At 41.8% G+C, this 21,938-nt stretch overlaps 1 protein-coding gene across 1 annotated transcript; it reads left to right on the plus strand.

Annotated features, from left to right (window-relative positions):
- The first annotated feature begins 13,818 nt into the window (after window positions 1-13,818).
- LOC144220971 (large ribosomal subunit protein eL39) lies at window positions 13,819-14,188 on the plus strand. The gene has a single exon (XM_077751332.1). It carries the CDS (start codon window positions 13,837-13,839, stop codon window positions 13,990-13,992), a length of 156 nt encoding a protein of 51 aa, XP_077607458.1. The 5' UTR covers window positions 13,819-13,836; the 3' UTR covers window positions 13,993-14,188.
- The last annotated feature ends 7,750 nt before the right edge of the window (window positions 14,189-21,938 follow it).

A 21,938-nucleotide genomic window follows, 5' to 3' on the forward strand; every position in this document is an offset into this window, starting at 1 on the left:
TTAGTATAAAGATTTATTTATTTATTTTTATTTCTTAAGTTTATTTATTTATTTTGAGAGAGAGCAAGCAAGAGAGTGGCAGAGAGGGAGAGAGGGAATCCCAAGCAAGTTCTGCACTGTCAGCACAGAGCCTGATGTGGGCTCAAACTCACGAACCATGAGATCATGACCTGACCCAGAATCAAGAGTAGGACATTTAAACGACTGAGCCACCCAGGTGCCCCAAGATTGTTTTATTTTTTATATTTTTTAATTTTTGTAATCTTTTTATCTCTTTATTTTATTTTGAGAGACAAAGACAGAGAGTGAGTGGGGGAGGGGCAGAGAGAGAGGGAGACACAGAATCTGAAGGAGGCTCCAGGCTCTGAGCTGTCAGCACAGAGCCTGATACGGGGCTTGAACCCACAGACTGTGAGATCATGACCTGAGCTGAAGTCGGACTCTCAGCCGACTGAGCTACCCAGGTGCCCCCGAGATTGTTTTAAAGTGAAAACATTTGAATGCAAAAAAATGCAGAAAGAAATCTTATTTTATTTTATTATTATTATATTTTTAATGTTTATTTATTTTTGAGAGAGAGACAGAACATGAGTGGGGGAGGGACAGAGAGAGAGGGAAACACAGAATCTGAAGGAGGATCCAGGCTCTGAGCTGTCAGCAAGAGCCTGACATGGGGCTCAAACGCGTGAACTATGAGGTCATGACCTCAGCTGTAGTCGGACGCTTAACTGATTAAGACACCGAGGCGCCACAAGAAATCTTTGTTTTCTCATTTAAATTTTTTTAATGTTTTATTTCTTTCTGAGAGAGAGAGAACATGAGCAGGGGAGAGTCAGAGAGAGAGGGAGATACAGAATCTGAAGCAGGATCCAGGTTCTGAGCTAGCTGTTAGCATAGAGCCTGATGCGGGGCTTGAACTCACAAACCGCGAGCTCATGACTGGAGCCAAAGTCAGACGCTTAACCGACTGAGCCACCTAGGTGCCCCTTCATTTAATTTTTTTAAAGTAATCTCTACATCTGATGTATGGCTTGAACCCAGATCTGAGAGATCAAGGGTCACATGCTCCACTGTCTAAGTGACCCAGGTGCCTCTGAAATCTTATCTGAATTTCCTTTATTCCCTAAAGCTTAGCCTTCTGAAAATACAGCTGCTATTAACTCCCCTCCTAGGGAGTTTCCTGAAAATTCATTTGCCAAGAAGACAGATTACCCATTCCCATTAACATCAAAGAGCTCAATAGAAACTTCCATGCTTTCTCACTGAAACCCTAAAAAACCCTTTTTCTTTAATTGGTCTCCATACACCTTTCCTTTCCAACGAGTTTTCCATCACTAGGAGCTTGCCTGCATGTAAATGTGAAAGTAAATTTTCTTTTCTTCTGTTAACCTGTATTAAAGAATTTTTTTTAATGTTTATTAATTTATTTTCAAGAGAGGGAAAGCACAAGCAGGGAGAGAGGGCAGATAGAGAGAGAGAGAGAGAGAATCCCAAGCCGGCTTCACACTGTCAGTACAAAGCCTGACATGGGGCTTGAACCCACAAACCTTGAGATCTTCACCTGAGCTAAAACCAAGAGTCAGCTGCTTAAATGACTGAGCCACGAAGGTGCCTCTGTTAACCTGTGTGTTTAAATATAAATTTTTTTATTTTTTATTTTTATTTTTTATGTTTAATTATTTTTGAGAGACAGAGACAGGGTGTGAGCTGGGGAGGGGCAGAGAGAGAGGGAGACAGAATCTGAAGGAGGCTCCAGGCTCTGAGCTGTCAGCACAGAGCCCAATGTGGGGCTTGAACCCACGAACTGTGAGATCGTGACCTGAGCTGAAGTCAGATGCTTAACCAACTGAGCCACCCAAGTGCCCCAACCTTTACTTTTTAAAAATTAACTTAAATTTTGTTATTTAATTTAATTTTTTATACATTTTTAAATGTTTATTTATTTATTTTTGAGGGAGACAGTGTGTGAGCAGGGGAGGGGCAGAGAGAGAGAGGGAAACACAGAATCTGAAGCAGGCTCCAGCTCTGAGCTGTCAGCACAGAGCCCTACATGGGGCTCAAACTCACGAACTGTGAGGTCATGACCTGAACCAAAGTCAGATGCTTAACCGAGTGAGCCACCCAGGCACCCCTGTATTTTTTAAAATTTAAATTTGCAGGCTTAGGATGCCTGGGTGGCTCAGGGGTTAAGCTTCCAGCTTTTGATTTCAACTCAGTCATGATCTCATGGTTCATAGATCAAGCCCCTTGTCAGGCTCTGGGTTGGGTGTGGAGCTTGCTTGGGATTCTCTCTGCGTCTCCAGTGGCAGGCTCTCTCTCTCAAAAAATAAAGTTGAGCCCTGGGTGTTATATGGAAACCAACTTGACAATAAACTATGAAAGAAAAAAGAAAAAAAAGAAAAGAATATTGAATGAATGAATGAATGAATGAATGAATATGAATTTTTAGGCCCCCAACCACTGGACCCAAGTTGGAAGAGATAAGATATTCCTCCCAACAGAGTCATCAGAACATTTTCAGTTAAAGTTCAGAAGTAGATTAGCTCCCAGCACCATCCCTTCCCACACAGATACCCTGAGGGGAGGAGCTTTCCATTGCAGAAGAGCACCTGTCAAAGGAAGATCTGTGGAAACAAACAATACTTAACGGGCAGTGAGCTGGAAAAGCCACACAAAAAACCAAGAGAGGATCAAAAGGTCAGCCAGGTGGAAGGTAACAATCAGTGGCTTCCGTGTGTGGAGCTCTTACCAAGTGCCAGGCATTGTGCTCAGAGACTTTCCAAATATTATTTAATTTGCTGCTTGTAATAGTTCCTTAAGGCAGGTAAAATTCACACGTTAGGGATGAGACAACACATTTCTGAAGGTTGGCTGAATTGCCCAAGTTCACATAGCTAGTTAATGGCAGGGCAAGTATCTGAACTTTAGAGATCATCGTTTTAACCGTGGTAGTGGGTTGAATAGTGTCCTCCCAAAATTCAGGTCCACCCGGAATCTCAGAATGTAATCTTGTCTGGAAATGGGGATTGAAGATAGAATCAAGTTACGATGAGGTCATCCTGACTTAGAGTGGGCCCTACATCCAGTGACTGCTATCTTCATAAGAGAAAGAAGAGGAGGATTTGGATACAGAGACAAAGGGGAAGATGACCAGATGAAGATGGAGGCAGAGGTTGGGGAGTTGCTGTCACAAGCCAGGGAACACCAGGAGCCACCAGAAGCTGGAAGAAGCATGGAAGGATTCTTTCCTAGAGCCTTCAGGGGGAATATAGCTCTGGCTGCCTCCTTCGTTTGGACTGTAGCCTCTGGAACTGAGAATGAATTTCTGTTGTTTTAAGCCCCACTCCCCCCCACAATTTTTGGTACTTGGTGTTGGTAGCCCTAGTAGAGTAATACAGTCACTATGATCTCACTGGCTTCCTTAGAATAGAAGACTCTAAAGAGAGTAATGTCACTGAATTCTAGGAGGAGGGATGGATTCTTGAGGTTGGGAAGGGTAGAGCCTCTTTCTTCCTTCCTTTCCTTCCTTCCTTCCTTCCTTCCTTCCTTCTTTTTCTTTATTAAAAAATCTTTTAAATTTATTCTTGGGAGAGAGAATGAGATAGAGAGGGGCAGGGAGAAGAAGACAGAGAATTGGGCTCCATGCTGACAGCAGAGGGCCCAATATAGGGCTCAAACTCATGAACCATTAGATCACAACCCGAACCAAAGTCTGATGCTTAACTGACTCAGTCACCCAGGAGCCCCTGGTAGAGCCTCTTTAGAGATGTGTTTCTGAATGACATTTGGGGCTTCTTCAAGGTATGCATGCTCACTCTCTCGATTTGGAGAATCTTCATTCCTATTCCTCTTGTTAAGGGAAAGTGTTATTCATGATGCCTGTGAAAGGTGGTAAGGCAGACTTACTCAGCGGGACCATTACATTGGGGTTTTGTAGTAGGAGAGAAAGATCAGGTTCAACTCCGAATGCACCGAGGACAAGTGGAAATTTATTGCCAAGTAGTAAGGTAAGGATTGGTGGATGGGTATAAGAGGAAACACCGAGGCTGGGGAGATTCTTGTTTGACTGAACCAACAAGCGCCCTAGTTTGCTGAATGCAGACAAGGGCGATAAGGGTGAGGGCTGAGTAATTTGATCAGATATCAAGAGTGAGTGGAGGGTATTTTGCTAAACGGAGCAAGCAAGATTCTTGCTAAAACTGGACTAAATGGCCAATGATGGAACCATGGTCAGGACTTGAGGGCTTGGAGGAGCCTGGTTAGTTAGGTCAAGGAGAGAGACTTGTCACTCTCCACACCACAGCTGTCACTAGCCACTGAGTGTGATAAGAATGTGTCGTGTTCATGCATTCAACTCACTCTCCATCCTGTATGATGGAGAGCCTCAAGTCAGGCTTTTTCCGGTGTGTGTGTGTGTGTGTGTGTGTGTGTGTGTTGAAGGGGAGTGCTGTGGTTGGGCTGGTGGGAGGCTAGAGGATAATTAGGACAAGTTTTTCCCATAAAAGGGTAATTCGACTGGGTCCTTTCTGGAGCTCTTGACCAATTGCTTTCTGCCCTGAGAGTTTGCCTGTGTCCTCCCATCGCTGTCATCTTTTGAAAGGGTGAAGAGGAAATGTCGCTGTGCCTGGGGACTGCTTAACGTCTTGAATCAAACAGCAGGAGCAGCAAATAAATCGAGCATCAAAACTGAGACTTCAAAACACAGGTTATTTTAACATCTCAAACAACTTCCTGGCACTTCTTTTCTTCCTCTGCATCTTTTTGGGAAAACTCTGTGACCCCATCCTCTTCCTCACTCCCGACAGCACTCCACGGAACCATGAGAAAACACCCTCCTTATGCTGATGAAAGGGCTGAACTTCTCTATTATTCCATGAACTTGGTTTTTTCCTCATTAAAAGTAATATAAACTTTCAGTTTCCAGTTCTAAATGCAAGGAGCTTGGAAGGTACTGCTCTGTCCTAACAAGTAAAAAGCAAAAAGACTGAATGAAAAAATCAACAATTCTTTGATTGTTGATAAGTGGGGAGGACCCAGGGCGTGTTACAGCTGCAGAGTCACAGCTTTCACAGGACTCAGAGCTCCTGGAGGACTGACTTGTGGATGGAAGTTGCCTTGGAAACCAGTGCCAGGAAAGGAAAACTTGAATTTGTAATTGATGGATTGCTGAGGCTCAATGTGGACAGACCTGAGAGGTAAAAAAAACAAAAACAAAAACGAAACAAAACCCAAAAAACAAAAAACCTCTAGAGGAATGAGGTACCTCGGTGGCTCACTCAGTTAATCACTCAGACTCTTGATTTTAGATCTGGTCATAATTTCATGGTTCATGGGTTTGAACCTTGTGTAGAACCTGCTTGGTATTCTCTCCCTCTCCCCTCACTCTCTCACTCTTTCTCAAAATACATAAATAAATGTAAAAAAAAAAAAAACTCTAGAGGAAGTCAATTACTGGGAACACTCCCACTTCATGAGTTTTACCTCCAAGAACTCAATTAGGTTCTTTTAGTAAATACTGGAGAAATAAAAGTCCCCTCATGCTTCCTGTAGGGGGAGAGAGGAAAGGAACCATTTTGAAATGTGCCAGAGTATTCTGTTAGCAAGTCTACCTTCAAGGGAAACTGGTTGACCAGAACTTAACCTGTTGGGGTGCTACTAGAGCCCAACTGACTTGGGGAAGTGAAATACCCAATGCCAGTCAGTTCTAGCCTTCCAGTTGGAAGAAGGGAAACACTCCAACCCATGCTCACCATCTTGTCCCACTCAAGGGGGAAGGAAAAAAAGCCTGTGAAGCATTTGTGAAGTTCACAGTTCAGTGGCATAAGATTGCTAAAAGATGGAGACCCAGTGCTTGCTTTGACAGCAGATGTACTAAGACTGAGATTTAATCATAGAACTATAAAATGATTTCCCTCTCCCTACACCTTACCACCATATTACTAAAAACGTATTTACAACAATTCCATTTTTTACCCAGTACGTCATGTCTGGTTATCAAGAAAAACTACAAAACGTACTGAAAGAAGAAGAAGAAAACCCTACACAACTTGGAAAGACAGAGCAGGCATCAGAACCAAACACAGCAGAGATGTTGGAATTATCAGATTGGGAATTTAAAACAGCTATGGCCAATATGTTAAGAGTACTGGTGGATGAAATAAACAGCATGTGAGAACAGATGGACAATGTAAGCAGAAGGATAGAAATCCTAAGAAAGAACCAAAAAGAAATGCTGGAGCTTAAAAAAAACACTGTAACATAAATGAAAAAATGGGCTTATTACTTTGATGGGCTTATTACTACTTGGAATATGGCTGGAAGAAATCATCTCTGAGCTTAAGGGCATGTCAATAGATCTTGAAGCTTAAAAAGAAAAAAGGCTGAAAAAATTCGGAACAAACATCCAAAGATTGTGGGACAACTGCAAAAGTTATCACATATACATAACAGGACCACCAGAAGGAGAAAACAGAGAGAAAGAACAGAAGAAATATTTAAAACAATAGTGACTGAGCATTTCCTTAAATAAATGTCAGACATGGAACTACATATCCAGGAATCTCAGAGAACACCAAGCAGCATAAATGCCAAAAAAACTATCCCTGGGTATATCATTTTTCAAACTACAGAAAATCAAAGATAAAAAATTCTGAAAGAAGACAGGAAAAAAATATCATAGTTATAGAGGCACAAAGATAAGAATTACATCTGTGTCCTCTTGGAAAATCATGCAAACACAAAGAGAGTGGAGTGAAGTATTTAATGTGTTGAGATAAAAAGTTACCAACCAAAGAATCTGTACCCTGTGAAATCCTTCAAAAGTGAAGGAAATAAAGTCTTTCTCAGATAAACTAAAATTGAGGTAATTTGTAGGGTGCTTGGTGGCTTAGTCAGTTAATCATCCGACTCTTGATCTCAGCTCAGATCCTGATCTCACTGTGAGTTTGAGCCCCACATCAGGCTCTGCAATGTGCAGAGTCTGCTTGGGATTGTGTCTCTCCCTCTCTCTCCCCTTCCGCTGCTCATTCTTTCTCTCTCTCTCAAAATAAATAAATAAACTTTAAAAAGAAAGAAAATTTAAGTATTTAAAAAAATAAGATTGAGGTAATTTGTTGGCAGTAGACTGCACTGCAAGAAATATGAAAATAAGTTCTTTAGGGAGAAAGAAAGCGACATAGATCAGATACTTGGATCTGCACAAAGAAAGGAAAAGCACTGAAGGATTAAGTAAAGGTAAAATAAAAACTTCTATTTTTCCTTTTTTAAAAAGAACATTATATTCATGCTTTCACACTTTTTAATAAAAAGTTTATTTTTGAGAAAGAGAAAGAGAGAGAGAGAGAGAAAGCCACAAGTGGGAAAGGGGCAGAGAGAGACAGAGACACAGAATCTGAAGCAGGTTCCAGGCTCTGAGCTGTCAGTGCAGAGCCCGACACGGGGCTTGAACTCACGAACCACGAGATCATGACCTGATCTGAAGCTGGACACTTAACCTACTGAGCCACCCAGGTGCCCCCCAAATTTAAATTTTCTTCTTCTTTTTTTTTTTTNCGTTAGAAGGCTCTCTCAGTGGATTCTGCGTCCTTTGTCTCCCAATCTCTCAGGTTTTGTAAGGTTTCCAATGGCTTCAGATCTTTTCTGTGTGATGTATGGGCGCGAGTGCAAGTACGGAGCTCCTTACTTCTCCGCCATCTTGCCCCCTCCCCTAAATTTTCTTCTTATTAGTTGACCTAACCTATAACAGTTTTTTCAAAATAATAACAGTAATATATTTGATTATATATGCTTATGTATGTATCTCATGTATATATATATATGCTTATATATATGTACTTATTTTATATAAGTGAAATGAATGATAGCAATAGTACGAAGGAGGGGAGACAAGAATTAGGATTATTTTCTTATTATGAGATATGCACACTACTTTCTTATGTATGTTTTTCAAAAGACGAGTCAAGTGCAATAGTGAGAAGGGGGAAAGAGTAGAACAAGAAGTTCAATCTGTAACTGTGAACAATCAATTGAGATAACTCACTACCTTCAGAGCAGCCAGAAAATGGACTTCAATTCATTGTAAATGTGTATTACACACTTTAGGAAACAAACAAAAAATAATAAAAAGAAGTATAACTGATACACTAAGAAACGAGAAAAAATAGAATCATACGGAATGCTTAGTTAAAACTACAGAAGGCAGAAAGAGAGAGAAAGAGAAAAACAAGTACAAAGGGCAAAAGAAAATGGAGGAGAATATAGTAGATATTTATCCAAATATATTAATATCACCTTGAACGTCAATAGTATAAATGTGCCAATTAAAGACAGAGATTGGCAGAGTGGATCATAAGATATGACCTAATTGTTGCCTACAAGAAACTTATTTTAAATATAAAGATACACATAGACTGAAAGTAAAGCACTGGAGAAAAATATATCTTACTGACCGTAACGGAAGGGTTGTAAGAGTAGCTATAATGATTTCAGACAGAGCAGACCTCAAAGCAGGGAAAATTATTAGGGACAAAGAAGGGCATCGCATAATAATAAAGGCATCAGTTTTCCGAAAAGACATAATAATTCTTCACATGTATGTGCCTAACAACAGAGCATCAAACTAACGAGGCAAAAACTAATAGACCTGTGAGCAGAAATAGATGAAATCCACTATCATAGTTGGAGATATTAACACCCTTCCATCAGAAGTGGACAGATCCAGCAGGCAGAAAATCACGAAGGACATAGTTGAACTCAACAGCCTCATTAGTCAACTGGGTATAACGGACATCTACAGACTCCTTCATCCAACAGCAGTGGAACACTCATTCTTCTCAATTTCACATGGAACATTCACTAAGAGAAACCACATTCTGAGCCATAAGACACAGCTTAACAAATTTAAAAGAACAGCAGTCATGAAATGTCTACTTTCAGACCACAGTGGAATTATACTAGAAATCAGTAACCGAAAGGTAACTGGAAAATCCCCAAATACATGGAGATGAAACAACACAGTCCTAAACATTGCATGGATAAAAGAAGAATTCTGACGAGAAATTTAAAAATATTTTGAATGAAAAGAAAATGAAAACACAGCTTAGAAAATTTGTGGGCTGTAGCAAAAGCAGCACTTGAAGGAAAATTTATAACAGGAGTGCATATATTAGAAAAGAAGAAAGATATAAAACCAGTAATCTTAATTTTCTACCTTAGGAAGGTAGAAACAATTTAAATCCACAGTAAGCAGAAGAAAATAAATAATAATACAGAGGAAATCAGTGAAATTGAAAACAGGAAATCAATACAGAAAAATATAACCAAAAGCTAATCTTTGGGGGCACCTCAGTGGCTGTTAAGTGTCTGACTCTTGATTTTGGCTCAGTTCATGATCTCAATCTCATGGTTGGTGAGATGGAGCCCGATGTTGGGCTCTGTACTGACAGTGCAGAGCCTGCTTAGGCCTCTGTTTCTCAGCCCCTCCCCCATGCATTCTCTCTATCTCTAAATAAATAAATAAAACATTAAAATCAGGGGCGATTTTGCTATTGGTTCAGGTTGTGATCTTGCGGTCATGAGATGGAGCCTCTGTGCTAAGCATGTAGCCTGCTTGGGATTCTCTGCCCCTCCCACATACATGCTCTCTCTCTCTCTCTCTCTCTCCCCCTCAAAAATTTTTCTTTAAAAAAATCAATAAATCAATAAATTTTTATCTAGCCTCTTTATAACTCTTTATAACAAAAAAAGAGAAAGGACACAAGTGAATAATAATCAGAAAGGAAAGAGGGGACATCAATACAGATCCCTTAGACATTAAAAGGGTAATAAAAGAGCACTGTGAAAAACTCTATTCCCACAGATTTGATAACCTAGGTGAAATGGGCCAACTCCTTGAAAGACACAATCTGCCAAAACTCACACAGGAAGATACAGATGATCAAAGTAGATGATCTATTTTTTAATTTTTTACCTATTTCATTGTCAGAAATGGATGATTACATAAATAGATGATCTATTGCAAAAATTAAATCAATAATTCATAATCTTCCAAAATAGGAAACACCAGATCCAGTGGATTTACTGGTTGATTTTATCAAGCATTTAAGGAAGAGATTGTACCAATTCTCCACAATCTCTTTCAGAGGATAGAAGCAGAGAGAATACTTCCTAAATTAGTCTATGAGGCCGGCATTAATCTTTTTTTAAAATATTTTTATTTTCTATTATTTTTTAAATTTTTTTCTTTATTATTTTAAAATGTTTTATTTATTTCTAGGAGAGAGAGAGAGAGAGACAGCGTGAGCAGGGGAGGGTCAGAGAGAGAGGGAGTCACAGACTGAAACAGGCTCCAGGCTCTGAGCTGGCAGTCAGCACAGAGCCCAACACGGAGCTCAAACCCACGAACCGCGAGATCATGACCTAAGCGAAAGTCGGACGCTTAACCGACTAAGCCACCCAGGCGCCCCATAGGCTGACATTAATCTAACACCAGAACAAGATAAAGACATTACAAGAACACTAAAGAATAATAGGTGTCATGAACATAGACAAATCCGCCAAAAAATATTGGCAACTCTAATCTAACAAATTACATACCATGACCAAGTGGTATTTATCCTGGGTATGTAAGAATGGTTCAATATTTGAAAATATTATTGATGTAATGTAATCCATTACATCAATGAACTAAAAAAGGAAAATCACATGACTATATCATTAGATGTAGAAAAAGAATTTGATAAAGTCCAATACCATTTCATGATAAAAAAAAAAACTCTCAGTAAACACAAAATAAAGGGAAATGTCCTCATCTTGATAAAGAATATGTACAAACCCCACAGTTAGCATTAAACTTAACTGTGAGAAACTTAAAGTTTTCCCACTATGATCAGGTATAAGGCAAGCATATCCTCTCTTACCACCCATCTTCAACATTGTAGTGGAAATCCTTGTTAATGCAATATGATAAAAAAAATAAGGTAAGAGCGGGAAATAAAAATATACAGACTGAAAAGGAAAAAATAAAATTGTCTTTGTTCACAGAGATGATTATTCAGAAAAATCTGAAAGAATCTATCAAAATCGGGTTGCCTGGGTGGCTCAGTCAGTTAAGCGTCCGACTTTGGCTCAAGTCATGATCTCATGGTTCATGGGTTCGAGCCCCACATAGGGCTCTGTGCTGACAGCCAGCTCAGAGCCTGAAGATTGTTTCAGAATCTGTGTCTCCCTCTTTCTCTGACTCTCCCCTGCTCATGCTGTCTCTCTCTCTCTCTCTCAGAAATATATAAAAAAATTTTTTTAATTAAAAAAAAAGAATCAACCCAAATCTCCCGGAACTAATAAACAATTATAGTAAGGCTGCAGGATACAAGATTAATATACAAAAGTCTATCATTTTCCTATATACCAGCTATAAGCAAGTAGAATCTGCAGATGAAAATGTAATACTATTTACATTAGGCATGCTAAGCACCAAAGTGAAATACTTAGATATAAATGCAACAAAATATGGACAATATCTGTAATGAAGAAAACTACAAAACTCTGATGAATGAAATCAAAGAGGTAAATAAGCAGATATCTCATGTTTATGAATAGGAAGACTCAAGATCAGTTCTTCCCCACTTGATCTATGGATTCAAGGTCATCCCAATCAAAATCCCAGCACGTTATCTTGTGGATATCAACAAACGGTATAATAGTTTATATGGGGAGGCAAAGGCGGAGTAAACACAAAATTGAAGGAGAAAGACATAGTTGGAGGCCCAAGAGTCCTTCAAGACTTATTATAAAGCTAGTGATTAGGACACTGTGGTATTGGCAAAAGAATAGACAAATAGATCACTGGGAGAAAACAGAGAGCCCAGAAAGAGATCCACTTAAATATGGTCAACTGACCTTTGACAAAGTTGCAAATAATACAATGGAACAAAGGGAGTTCTTTCAACGAATGCTGTTGGAACAATCCTCCCCATGCAGAAAATGAATTTAGTCATAGATCTTACACCATCTACAAAAATGGACTCAAAATGGATCATAGACCTAAGGGTAAAATGCAAAACCATGAATCTCCTAAAACCTGAGAGAAAACCTAGATGACCTGCAGTATGCTGATGCCCCTGGGTCTGGTGATGCTCCAGGAAGGCCTACTTGTTCAGATTCTTCTAAGTGTTTTTTCATCTAGGAGGTAAGGATGCTCCTTTCCTCAAAATATTTGGAGGGCACCTCTCACCTGATGGTTTCAGGAGAGAAGGGGGAAGGAAGATCAGAGAGATCTTCCTGCGTCTGCTGTTTTTTTTCAAACTCCTTTGTCTTAAAATAGTCAATATGCCAACGCACCATATTTTAGGGTACTATGCCCTGAACCCTATCAAAAGACAGGTTTCTATTCACTTGGGGATGTGAGAGTTCACAAAACTTATGACTTAAGAGGCTGTTAGCATTTGAGGCTTATAGGGGCGCCTGGGTGGCTTAGTCGGTTAAGCGTCCGACTTTCGCTTAGGTCATGATCTCGCGGTTCGTGGGTTCGAGCCCCACGTCGGGCTCTGTGCTGACTGCCAGCTCAGAGCCTGGAGCCTGTTTCAGAGTCTGTGACTCCCTCTCTCTCTGACCCTCCCCTGCTCATGCTGTCTCTCTCTCTCTCTCTCTCCTAGAAATAAATAAAACATTAAAAAAAATTAAAAAAAAAAAAGAACTTGAGGCTTATATTCCGTCCTCATAGAGAATCAGGAGGTGCAGAGAAGTACTTTCTGGAGAACAACAGATGGCTTCTTAGGGGAAGAGTGGGAGAAAGAAAGGGCACTAATAGGAACACAGATGACTTTTGAAACACGGGTGGACCTTTAGGAGAATAACTGAGAGCTGGGATGATTCTGTGACAATGTGTGTTTGGATGTGGTGGTGAAAAGGGATTAGGCTGGCCTCTGGGGAGGAGATTTTATGGTATTTGGATTTGGGGAGGGTTTTGCTTCTAGGCTGTTACATTAATTAAACAAAGAGACCGTTAGACGGAGGTGGCTGTAATGCTGTGGCGGCTAATTTAAGCAAGCCCAAATCTAAGCCTGCAAATGCCTCAAGGTTATGAAACTGAACCACTAAGGACCACCAATCACAAACGGCCAACTAAGCTTTAAGTTACAGCCAATCAACCTTTGCTTCCCTGCCTTTTTTGTGTTTCCCCAGGCTCCTGTCAGAGGAGCGCTCCTAACCACTTCCGGTTTGGTGCTGCCCCATTTGAATTGATTTTTGCTCAAATAAGCATTTAAATATGCCTTAGTTTATCGTTTTAGCAAAGTAGATGAGGGATTCCAGGAGCTCAAATGCCTTCAGCTTGAAATAATTCTTATGCCCAAGTGGCATATTTTGGCGTGGCATATCTTAATTCCCTTCGAATGTAGTTTATGGGGTTTTTTAATGCTCTCGACTAATATCCATCTGCGGTGGATAGAAGACTCCAGAAACAACTGTAATCCTTCTAGATTCCACAGGTCCAGAGGCCCAGTTTTCGCTGAGTGACATTCAAAAACAACTGGGGCACCTGGGTGGCTCAGTCGGTTAAGCATCTGACTCTTGGTTTTGGCTCAGGTCATGATCTCATATTTTCATGAGTTTAAACCCCACTTTGTGCTGACAATGCAGAGCCTGCTTGGGATTCTCTTTCTCTCCCTCCCTCTCTCTGCCCCTCCCACATGTGCTCTCTCTCTCAAGATAAATAAATAAATAACCCCAAACCACAGTCTTTGAACTAAACTTAATTATAAAGGAACTTCAATCACTACTGCCTCTCTTGAAGAACATTTTAAAAGATCCATCTCGGTGTGTTGCTGGCTCTCTCTCGCCATGTCTTCTCATAAGACTTTCAGGATCAAGCGATTCCTGGCCAAGAAACAAAAGCAGAATCGTCCCATTCCCCAGTGGATTCGGATGAAAACTGGTAACAAAATCAGGTACAACTCCAAGAGGCGACACTGGAGAAGAACAAAGCTGGGTCTGTGAGTGATCCTACGTGAGATGGCAATGGCACGCGTTTCCCCGTTTATCATGCCGCTTGAATCCTGTGTTCCTGATGCGACACCTGCCCGTCACATGCCCCATAGCAATAACTTATCAAGGAAATAACTTCTCTGTTACGTTGCTCCTGAACCAGTAGGTTGGTTCAGTAATAAACGTGAGAGGTTTTGATTGAAAAAAAATAAAAATAAAAAAATAAAAGATCCATCTCAAAACTCACACCCATACTTATCCAAATTTCTTCTCCTATTCAATTCTCCCACATCCAGAGCTAACCTTGAGCTTCTAACCAAATCCCCACAAACTCTTTTCCATTCTCCTAACCTGTGGCTTGTCTGCTTCTTGTCCTTCCTCATTTTCTCCTTTTTCTTTATTATGTACATCAATTTTGTCTGGCTATATTTTTTCAAGGTTTCTTCTCTGCTTGTCTGCTCCCTAATTCTCCATAACAGTAAAAAGTCCAGGAATGAAGCAAGTAAAACTCTGCTCCTTCTTCCCTCCTCTTTGGAGAATCATCTTCATGGTAATATTACGAAACGCTCTGGAACCAGAATGCAAAGAAAGAATTTTCCAGTGAAGGCATGTGGAGAGTGCTCATACTTTGATAAACGTGTTCCCTTTACACAGTTTTAGAATTTCTTCTTTGTCCTGAGATTGCTTTCTTTAATTTTTGAAATTGCTAAGCATCAAATGCATTTGATTACTCCAAAATACAATTACTCCAAAGTACAACTGAACACACATCACATATGCACTCTTTCTCAATCTCTTTCTCTTTCTCCCTCTTTCTCTGGCCCCCAGTGATAAAATTTTATTTTCCTCGTGCTACTGTGGAAATTAGGGAATCTTCCAAGAGAATGTGAATGAGACAAAATATTTAGAAGTCTAGTTTCAAGCCCCAGTTTACATACTGATTATAGCCTTCTTCTGAAAATATAATTATAGTTTGGTTATCTTTCTGATGGCAAAGTAGCTGTCTCCAAATACTTGAACTGTGCCCATATGGAAATATAGTAGGTATAAACTATATCATCTCTGAGGTGAAAACCAGAGACAATGACTGGAAGTTACAGAAGGGCAGATTTCTTTTTTTTTTCCTTTTTTTTTAATGTTTTATTTATTTCTAGGAGAGAGAGAGAGACAGCGTGAGCAGGGGAGGGTCAGAGAGAGAGGGAGTGACAGACTCTGAAACAGGCTCCAGGCTCTGGGCTGGCAGTAGGCACAGAGCCCGACACGGGGCTCGAACCTACGAACCACGAGATCATGACCTAAGCAAAAGTCGGACACTTAACCGACTAAGCCACCCAGGCGCCCCCAGAAAGGCAGATTTCAACTCAATATAAAGAACTTTCTAAATTTTTTAAAATAATGTTTTTTTAAAATTTACTTCTGAGAGAGAGAGAGACAGTGTGAGCAGGGGAGGGTCAGAGAGAGAGGGAGACACAGAATCTGAAGGAGACTCCAGGCTCTGAGCTAGCTGTCAGCACAGAGCCCGACGTAGGGCTCGAACTCATGAATCGTGAGATCATGACCTGAGCTGAAGTCAGTCGCTTAACCGACTGAGCCACCCAGGCGCCCTAATATAAAGAACTCTTTAAATATTTAAAGATATTTAGTAATGAAATATATTGTCTTGAGAAATAGTGACTTTCCTGCCCTTAGGGGTGTTTAAAAAGAGATTGGACAATTCTTTGCTGGGACTGTGTGGGAGCATTCTTGCATAGGACAGAATATGGACTAGATTGGAAGCAGTATAGAACAGTGTTTAAGAACCTGCATTCAAAGCATGGCTTGACCACTTAACACCTATATGGCACTGGAGAAATTATTTATCCACTGTGATCCTCAGTTTTCTCGTCTGTTATATGTTACATAATAATATAACATGCATGTATTACATATACACATTCAATAAAAAATGTAATATGTATGTTATCCATGTATAGACATATTATATACATGTAATATACTATGAGGTTATTTTGAAGATTAAATGAGTAGGTATACAGTGTAGAACAGATAATAAATAATACTGGCTATTATTATAACCTCTTTATGTATATTTACCAGAATATATCCCCAGGTATGTTGGTAGATGTTACAAGAATAAAAGTTGGGTGGTCAAATAAATTTGGGGATACACAGTCTTTAGAGTTTAAACAGGTTCTGTTGTTGCAGGACTTTTCAGATCTTTTAATACCCTAATGTACATTCCAGAATTCCAAAAGGACAATAAAACAGGACAGATTTTTTGGAACTTTTTAGATCGTGGTATCATTTTGCTTTTGGATGTCCCCAGAAGACTGTGTTTCATGGGATTCACCTTGGGAAAGATGAGTTGGGTGGATGCTACTTCCTCCTCAAGCCTCTGTTTCTCTGATTCTTTAGCCTAAGGGCTCTGATGTTTTTCTTCATCAAAGTCCTTGAATCTTAAGGTCTGAGGATTTCCAGGGAGAAATGCTTTCCAAGGTCTGACCATCAATTGAGTGGATGAGAAAACAAGAGAATGTACCATCTCTGCTTTCAATGTCAGTGGTTTCACTGGGATGTCCAGATGAATGAAGATGCTAGGTCTCCCCTCATGACAAGGTCCCCATCCAGCAATCTCCAGTTTGGGTTTTGAGTAATGTCATAGAAGGCATGAGGAAAGGGCTGCTTTGGCAAGACAAAGCATGAAGATAAGAAATTGAATCATTCATCCAAGGAGAGCACTGACTTCAGTGACCCATGCATCGTCAAGTTCCAGAATAAATTTGTTGAATACGGAATGGATTTTCATCTGGCTAGTGTAAGGGAGAAAAAGATTATTTTCCTCTACCTATCTTAGGTTCATTGGCTGGACCCTTGCAAATTAGGCTAACAAAAGACAAATTAGGGATATCTGGGAGGCTCAGTCATTTGGGCATCTGATTCTTGACTTTGGTTCAGGTCATGATCCCAGAGTTGTGGGATTAAGAATTGCGTTGGACTCATGCTCAGTAGGAAGCCTGCTTAGATTCTCTCTCTCTCTCTCTCTCTCTGTCTGCCTCTCTCTGTCTGCCCCTCTCCCTTGCTTGCATACTCTCTCCCTCTAAAATAAAATAAAGAAGACAAATTAACAAAAGAAAAGCGATTGTTAACAGATGCATTGTACATAACTGGAGGTACTCAGTGATGTTTAGAATTTGGGCACATATAGCATTTTAACCAAAGATAAATAATTTTGTTTTTTTTTAAATTTTTTTTAATGTTTTATTTATTTCTAGGAGAGAGAGAGAGAGAGAGACAGCGTGAGCAGGGGAGGGTCAGAGAGAGAGGGAGTCACAGACTCTGAAACAGGCCCCAGGCTCTGAGCTGGCAGTCAGCACAGAGCCCGACGCGGGGCGCGGACCCACGAACCGCGAGATCGTGACCTAAGCGAAAGTCGGACGCTTAACCGACTAAGCCACCTAGGCGCCCCCAAAGATAAATAATTTCGTAGAGAAGCTACAAGACAAAGGAAAAAGACTCCGAACTTCTATGGGTGGTACATTGTGGGAAGGCAAATATGGGGAAATTAATGGTTGATCAGGGTTAATTAGTTAAGATTTGTTTGTGTAGACCCTTTCTCGGTCCTGTCTTGTCTCTGGTGGTATCTGGTGGTAAGGCTGTTACCCCTCCTTGTTACTGGAAGTGAACAGTGGGACACTTCACAAGGGAATTTCTGTTCTGGTTCCTGCTAGACCAGGGAAGGATGGAGAGTTTGTCCAGTATCTGTTTTTGTCAATTGCATTCAGCTCAAAATAACTCTGATGCCAGGATGGCGTATTTTGAGGCAACGTACCGTGAACCCTTACACCAGGGGAGGTGGGCAGGATTCTATACTGATGCAAAAGGATGAGCTACAATGTAAACTCTATAAGGAGAAAAGTCTGAAATAGTGCCCAACACATATTAAGCACTCACCAAAGTGTGGTTTTTGTTTTTTGATTATTTGTTGAATAAATAAATGGGTTGACACATCCACTTGAATGTCCTAAAAGACACATTAATCTTAATTTGCCCTAAACCAAACTCGTGCTCTTCTCATCTCTTTCCCCCACCCCTGCCCCAAATGTGTTTCTGAGCCAGTGTTCCCTGTCATAGAAATGGTACCACTATCCATCCTGTTACTCAAACTAGGATCTGAATGCATCCTTGATGCGTCCCATCCTTCATCATCTTCCCACTGCGCGAATTCACCACCAAGCCCAGTTACTCTCCAGATATCTCTTGATTCCATCTCCTGTATTCTACTTCTGCCCAAATCACCTAGACCAAGTCGTGGTTCTCTCTCACCTGGATTCTGTTTTTGTTTTTTTTTTAAATGTTTTATTTATTTCTAGGAGAGAGAGAGAGAGACAGCGTGAGCAGGGGAAGGTCAGAGAGAGAGGGAGTCACAGACTGAAACAGGCTCCAGGCTCTGAGCTGGCAGTCAGCACAGAGCCCGACGCGGGGCTCGAACCCACGAACCGCGAGATCATGACCTAAGCGAAAGTCGGACGCTTAACCGACTAAGCCACCCAGGCGCCCCTCACCTGGATTCTGTTAATAGCCTTTGACCTAGTCTCTGATGAAACCGTGGTCCAGCTTCCTCCCACAGCCAGCGGGACCTTCTTGGAACACACATCTGATCCCCCCCACACTATCTGATGCCAACAAAACAAAACAAAAAAACCCAAACAGAGCACATAAGCTCTCTTTGATGGTTCTAATAAAGATCAAAATTCTTATTGAAGGCCCTATGGAGACTGCCCGTCAGTTTCCCCTCCAGCCTGCTGTCCCACCAGGCCTTACATCCTTACCTTTTCCGTTCCAGCTTTTTCTTCTTCACCTGCCTCTCACTTCCTCCTGACGTCTTGCATTTGCTTCTCCTCTGGCCTTCGGGGTATAGTAACTCCGGCCCTTCCCTCACATTTCACTTCTCTGACACTCCCCCTGAGTCGATTCTCCAGGAACCTGTCCTTTGCTATTACAGCTGTCATTTCCCATTATCTTACGAGATCTATTATCAGTGTCCCCACTTAGGTCTGCACGAGGGCCAGAATGGGCTGACATACCCACGTGGATGTCCTAAATGTGTTTTCTATCATCTAAAAGGGGGCCTATCCTATGGCAGCACTCAATCAATATTTGATAGATGGATGCATGGACAGAATACTCTGCGTTGAGGGTTATTACACACGTAGAAGAGCAAATGTATCGTGTGTGTTCAGTGGACTTCCAGAAAATGAAGAACAGATCTGTAAGAAGTTTCATTCCAGGTTTGGGATTTCCTAAACTTAGCAGCTGGGAAGTGGTGTCCAAAGACAGCTGGAGGCAGTGAGCACTAGAGGGCAATACAGGCAAAGGAAAGGAGAGCCCAAGCCGCCAGGCTGCGGTCCCAGAGAACAGCGGATGGCCTGCAGCTTCTCAGAGATGCAAAGGATTCTGGGAAGCTCCATGCCATCCAGGCATCCCTCTGGAGGCCAGGGACCGAAGCAGCTTCCTTCATGGTGCTTAGCAAGCAGGGAGATGCCTCACTCTTGCCGTTCCCTAACTGTGCTGGCCAGTACTTTCAGGTGCAAGGTCGCCGGCATGTGTGGGTAATCTTAAAAACAGCCAGAGATGTGACGGAGCAGAAATCTGTCCTAGCAGTCACACCAACAGGGGCTCAGAGAGCTGGAGTGGTTTCGGGAGGCAACAACACGGTATTGACCTGGCCATCTTTTTTTTTTTTTAATTTTAAAAATATTTTATTTATTTCTGAGAGAGAGAGAGAGACTGTGAGCAAGGGAGGGTCAGAGAGAGAGGGAGACACAGACTCTGAAATAGGCTCCAGGCTCCGAGCTGGCAGTCAGCACAGAGCCCCACGCGGGGCTCAAACCCATGAACCGTGAGATCATGACCTGAGCCAAAGTCGGACGCTTAACCGACTGAGCCACCCAGGCGCCCCTTGACCTGGCCATCTTGTCTCCCCTTAAAGGGGGGCACCTGCTAGTCCTTTATCTTGTGATGCTGTTGCACTTGTGGATTTTCTGGCCCTGTTTCTTCTTCGAGGGCTCTCCCTCTAGTTTTGACTTCTAGTAATTGCCTCGTCACTTCTGCTGCCTTTCTGCGGCCCTTCACCCTTAAATGCCAAAGCCTGTTCAGAGCTGTTGATAGGTAGTGATCGGATAGTGGGCAAGTACTCATCACCATCCGTCTGGTTGTAAGTGGCCTTACGTCCAGCCTGCTATAGTCACCGGTGTGGACCGGGCAGCAAGGCCATACAATACTAACCACAACTTTGTGGAAGGAATACCCTGTGGCCTTTTCCTCAGAAGGATGACAAGCCCTGGATTATTCTCTGAAATTCTTGAAAATGAGTTAAAAGCACTGCCAGCCTATTACTAACCCAGCTAAGCAGTCTCAGGCTACAATATCTTNCGGACGCTTAACCGACTAAGCCACCCAGGCGTCCCTTAATCATCATTCTTATTGGTTACTGAGCATATACCATTCTCTGTTCATCCTAGACTAGAGGACTTTGGGGCGCCTGGGTGGCTCAGTCAGTTAAACGTCCGGCTTCGGCTCCGGTCATGATCTCATGGTTTGTGGGTTCGAGCCCTGCGTAGGGCTCTGTGCTGACAGCTCAGAGCCTGGAGCCTGCTTCGGATTCTGTGTCTCCCTCTCTCTCTGCTTCTCCCCTGTTCATGCTGACTCTCTCTCTGAAATAAATAAAACCTTAAAAAACAAATTTAGACTAGAGGACTTTGAGGCTAAAACCTTTGAGCATGGATTAGGCTACTTGCAGATTGTGTGCCCTTGGGCAAGTCAGTTACTCTCCGGGCCTCAGTTTTCATGTCTGTGCAATGGGGATGGTCATTACTTTCCACGGCTAACCCTTTAGGACTAAGGTAAGAGTTCTTTGAAAGATGTAGACTACTAGGTCAGTGGCTTTCAACGTTGGCTATATGCTGTACATCAGAAACACTGTGGTAATTTAAAAGCACGCAGATATCCAGTCCCAACCCCTAGGTCTGGTTTGGGACTTGGGTGGCATGTTTAAAATCGTTCACAGGTAATTCCGTTGCTTATGCTGAGTAAAGAGCCATTGCATTCCACCAAAGATGGAGATAGTATCTTTATGATCGAGGCTGACCAAAGAGATGAGGCCATGTCTCCTGCCCACTGGTCATCATTCTTGGCAGAAGCAAAGCTCTTTGAAAGTACCCAAGTGTGGGGCGCCTGGGTGGCTCAGTCGGTTAAGCGTCCGACTTCAGCTCAGGTCATGATCTCACGGTTCGTGGGTTTGAGCCCCGCGTCGGGCTCTGTGCTGACAACCAGCTCAGAGCCTGGAGCCTGCTTCGGATTCTGTGTCTCCCTCTCTCTCTGCCCCTCCCCTACTCGTTCTGTGTTTCTCTCTGTCTCAATAATAATAAACATTAAAAAATATACTATAAATTAAAAAAAAAATGAAAGTACCCAAGCGTGTCAGGGCCCCTGCTCTGGAGCCGATAGTAGACTCCCTGAGGGCAAGGACTCTGGTCAGGATGAAAGTCATGGGTAGGGCATATAAATGATGGAAAGGGTATACACAGTTGAGACCAGACATTTACAACCCAAGTGAATCAAGGGCCAAGTTTAGGACATACATGTGGAGGGAACAATTGTTCTAAGGTATGTCAAGCTGGGATGAAGGTGAATTCTGGCCCTTCTTCTGGAAAAGAGGAGTGTCAATATCCCCGATACCCTCCCAACATGTCCTGTCTACTGGGCTGGCTCAGGAAAGCCTGATTTTTTGTCCCTCGGAACACGGATTAAACAAAAATCAATTCCAATTTAAATGCATTTCAACCTTTTCATATTATAGCTGTAGAGCTAATTGCTCTGCATTGTCATATGCTATAGGGTAGAAGAGCATCATTAAAGTGCTAACAATTCTTTCCATGAAATGGATTTGTGCCAGAGAG

The sequence above is a fragment of the Crocuta crocuta genome, unplaced genomic scaffold, assembly GCF_008692635.1.
Source record: "Crocuta crocuta isolate KB4526 unplaced genomic scaffold, BGI_CrCroc_1.0 scaffold124, whole genome shotgun sequence".
Taxonomy (NCBI): Eukaryota; Metazoa; Chordata; class Mammalia; order Carnivora; family Hyaenidae; genus Crocuta; species Crocuta crocuta.